Source organism: Galeopterus variegatus, unplaced genomic scaffold, assembly GCF_000696425.1.
Source record: "Galeopterus variegatus unplaced genomic scaffold, G_variegatus-3.0.2 Scaffold872, whole genome shotgun sequence".
NCBI lineage: Eukaryota > Metazoa > Chordata > Mammalia > Dermoptera > Cynocephalidae > Galeopterus > Galeopterus variegatus.
This window is the reverse complement of record NW_007726983.1, coordinates 13,073-16,227: the sequence shown is the minus strand read 5'-3', so window position 1 is coordinate 16,227 and position 3,155 is coordinate 13,073. Positions and strand designations below refer to the sequence as shown.

At 45.5% G+C, this 3,155-nt stretch overlaps 1 protein-coding gene across 2 annotated transcripts in view; it reads right to left on the bottom strand.

Annotated features, from left to right (window-relative positions):
- Positions 1–700: 700 nt before the first annotated feature.
- Positions 701–3,155, bottom strand: part of EIF2D (eukaryotic translation initiation factor 2D) — a 13,317-nt gene continuing 10,862 nt past the window's right edge. For both annotated transcript variants that reach the window (XM_008573071.1, XM_008573072.1), the window contains 2 exons: positions 2,541–2,715; positions 701–901 (listed from right to left, as the gene is read on the bottom strand). In XM_008573071.1, coding sequence (XP_008571293.1) covers positions 831–901; positions 2,541–2,715 — 246 coding nt within the window. In that variant the 3' untranslated portion in view covers positions 701–830. The remainder of the gene's footprint in view (positions 902–2,540; positions 2,716–3,155) is intronic.

Genomic DNA, 3,155 nt, shown 5'->3' with positions numbered 1-3,155 from the left:
CAAGTGATCCCTTTGGGTATTTGACAAAAGCACGGTCCCTCTCTTAGGAAAATGATCACACAAAATCTTACACACCACTTCAGGGAGTGCGTGGACCCTCTGATAGACCAGTGGAAGACCCCTTCAGTGAACCCCAGGTAAAGAAGTTGGAACTGAAGAACGCCTTTGTTGGATAAGAGTCTTCACTGTAAAAAAGCTATCATCTTGGAGTTACATCACACATTTACCATTTAGTGGCAGTATGACAAAGTTGGTGAATAATAAGTGCCGTATAGAAACCCATGTCCTAATTTACTTTTATTGTTTCTTGTTTCTATCTAGCCTAAATTCTGCTGCAGTTTAGGGTCAATTCTTTCTTCTCTTGCCTTGACTGATGACAGAGAACAGCTGGGTTCTGTTTTCTACATGACTAACCCTTCAGAGATGTGAAAGAATTATTTGGGGGCTAGGTAGTTAATTAGGCAGTAGGAAGCAAGAGGCTATGTAATATCTGGATAGGAGCTATAAAAACAGGAAGGCCCCCCCTGCCTGAACTCTGAAGGGGTCCTGCCTCGCAAGCAGGGGAAGAACTAAACTACTGAAACTGCATGAAATGGAAGAGATACTCCACTGTAGCCTCTTGTGGCGACATAAAATGCTTCTGACTTTAAGTTTTAGAATAGCATCTTAGCTTCATAGAGGAAACAAGAGGGGAATCAGATTTAGACTAGAATAAAAATTTATTTTGGTAAAGAATTATATTTTTTATTTGCAAAAGCTGAAAATGCTCATATAAATTACCAGCCTAGAGCTTGGATTTCCACTGGATCCAGCAGATGAAACAGAGTCTGTCACTTCTTCTTGCTGGGTTTGGGGGCCTTTTCTAGGCCTTGGATGTGTTTTCGAGGGAGGCGATACTCTTCTACAATCCAAAAAGCAGAAACTCATCAGTGGGACATGACCGTGCTCTGCTACTGCCCCTCCCCTTCCCCTTTGTCTCATGATGTCACTCCTTGGCCCCAACCCTGTGGGCACTGTGGGCACCCCAGACCCAGCTAAGCTCCTGGCCCCTCTCGGCCCCACAGTGCGCTCATTCCTGCTGCCAAGCCGCTGTTGGAACAATTTCTATCATGTGATCTGCTCTTCTACACCCAGCTCCAACTCAGCTTCTGAGGAAGCCGTCTGGGATGGAGCACTCACCCCACACCTTGAGGCTGCAGCGCGCACTTTAGTTAGTATTTTCACACTGAGAGCTACTTCCTGGGTGTACTTCAAGCATTCATAATTCCTCACAAAAGAGAGTCTGTGTGCGTCTGTTCAATTGTGTGCTCACCTGCTCTCTATCTTTCCTCTCAGCACTTCATTGGGGTTCTCTGCACAAAAAAGCTCAGCTCTAGGTACTACTGCCTTAGGCCATAAAACAAATTTGCTTATTGAACATTTAGTATGTGCCAGGCCCTAACTAAAAAAAAGATGGAGAAGACCAGGTCTTTGCTTCAAGAAGCTCAGTTTAGCAGGGGGTTCAGACATTAGAAAAAATTAGCCAACATGCAGACAGCAACAAGAAATAAACACAATTGGAAAGTGCTACATTAGCAATTTTCAAAATGCTAATTTAGGGAAATGGGACATGCTCTGGGACAGGCCTCCCATTACCCTTGAGTGGGCCAATGAGCCTCTGAGGTCAAGCAGACTTAGGTTGTGGGAGGGCACACTAGGAAGGGGACAGCCCAGGTGACAGTATGCAAGTGTGAATGTGCATGGTTTGTTTGGAGAACAAGGAGACCAGCATGGTTGGGGCCTGGAATGGGGGTGTGAGAGCTGCTGGAGAGCCTGCAGGGAACACTGGGGTCAGGCTGGGACCGTCTTCTTTACTGAGCTTAGGAGTTTATTCTGAAGGCATTGAAGAGACATAAAACATTTTTTAGAGTGGAGTGATGTGATCATGTCACATTTCAGAGGGGAATGCTTGCTTAAGGTTGACTCGGGCAGAGATGTGGAGGATGGTTTGAGGACAAACTGAAGGCTGGGTGACCCAGAGTTAGTAGGAAGAACTAAGGCTTTGGAGTCTAAGAAAATTCCAAGCCCAGCTGCAGCACTCAAGAGTTGGATAATCTCAGGGCAAAGTACTGAAACTCTCTGGACCTCAGTTTCCTCATCTGCAAAACAGGTAACACTTCTGCAGCATCATTATGATTAAGAGAGATGCCTGCAACAAGGCCAGCAAAGTGCCTAGTACAATTTGGGTGCTCAAAAAATGTTTTATAAAAAGGGAAGCCCAGGAAGAAAACTACTCAAATACTATGATTGAGATAGCACTGAATTTGGAAGGGGCCAAAGGATCTGGTCAAATACTGGTTCCACCTCTTGCTAGCTACTTAAAAACTAAATGAGAGAGAGAGAAAGAGAGTGAGTGTGAGAGTGTGCGTGCGTGCGTGCGTGCGTGTGTGTGTGTGTGTGTGTGTATACATGGGTATTATGATAACTAGACCAAGCTGAGTTGGCAGAAAGATCTTTGTGGAGCTAGACCAATGCCTCTGCCCTTCAGAGGGGACGCTCACCTAGCAGTAGCCAGCCGAGGTGGTGGATCTGGTTTCCCTGGATCTGCACCTGCAGGCTGTCCTTGGTCCCAGGGACAGGAGTGACAGTGGTGCTAGCTTGGCATCGCTGCTGGAGGATGGCAGCCACTGAGCATGGGTCCAGACCATAGGCTTCCAAGTTCCGGACCAAGGTCACCTGGGGGGACATTGGGGACAGAAGACCGATGGTGGACACCCCCCCTTCCGGAGGGCCTTCTGAGCCTCAGCAGTTTCCTCACTCCCTCTGTTCTCTCATGGTTCACCATCTCTATAACCATGATACCTTTCTATCCAAATAACTTATTTTTGTGCTTCTTAAAATGATTCTCTCTACACCATCCAATATGTGTGTTACACATTTAGTGGGACAGATACTCTCTATCCCACATATAATGGATACTTTTTAAAAAATGCTTTTTTTATTATGGAGAATTTAAAACATAAATGAAAGTAGAATAGTATAATGAACCCCCTTGAACCCATCACCTGTTTCAACAATTATCAACTTAAGGCCAACTTAGATTCATCTACGTCCCGATCCACTCTCCACTCCTGTACTACTTTAAAGCAAATCTTCCCAGACATCAGATCATTTCA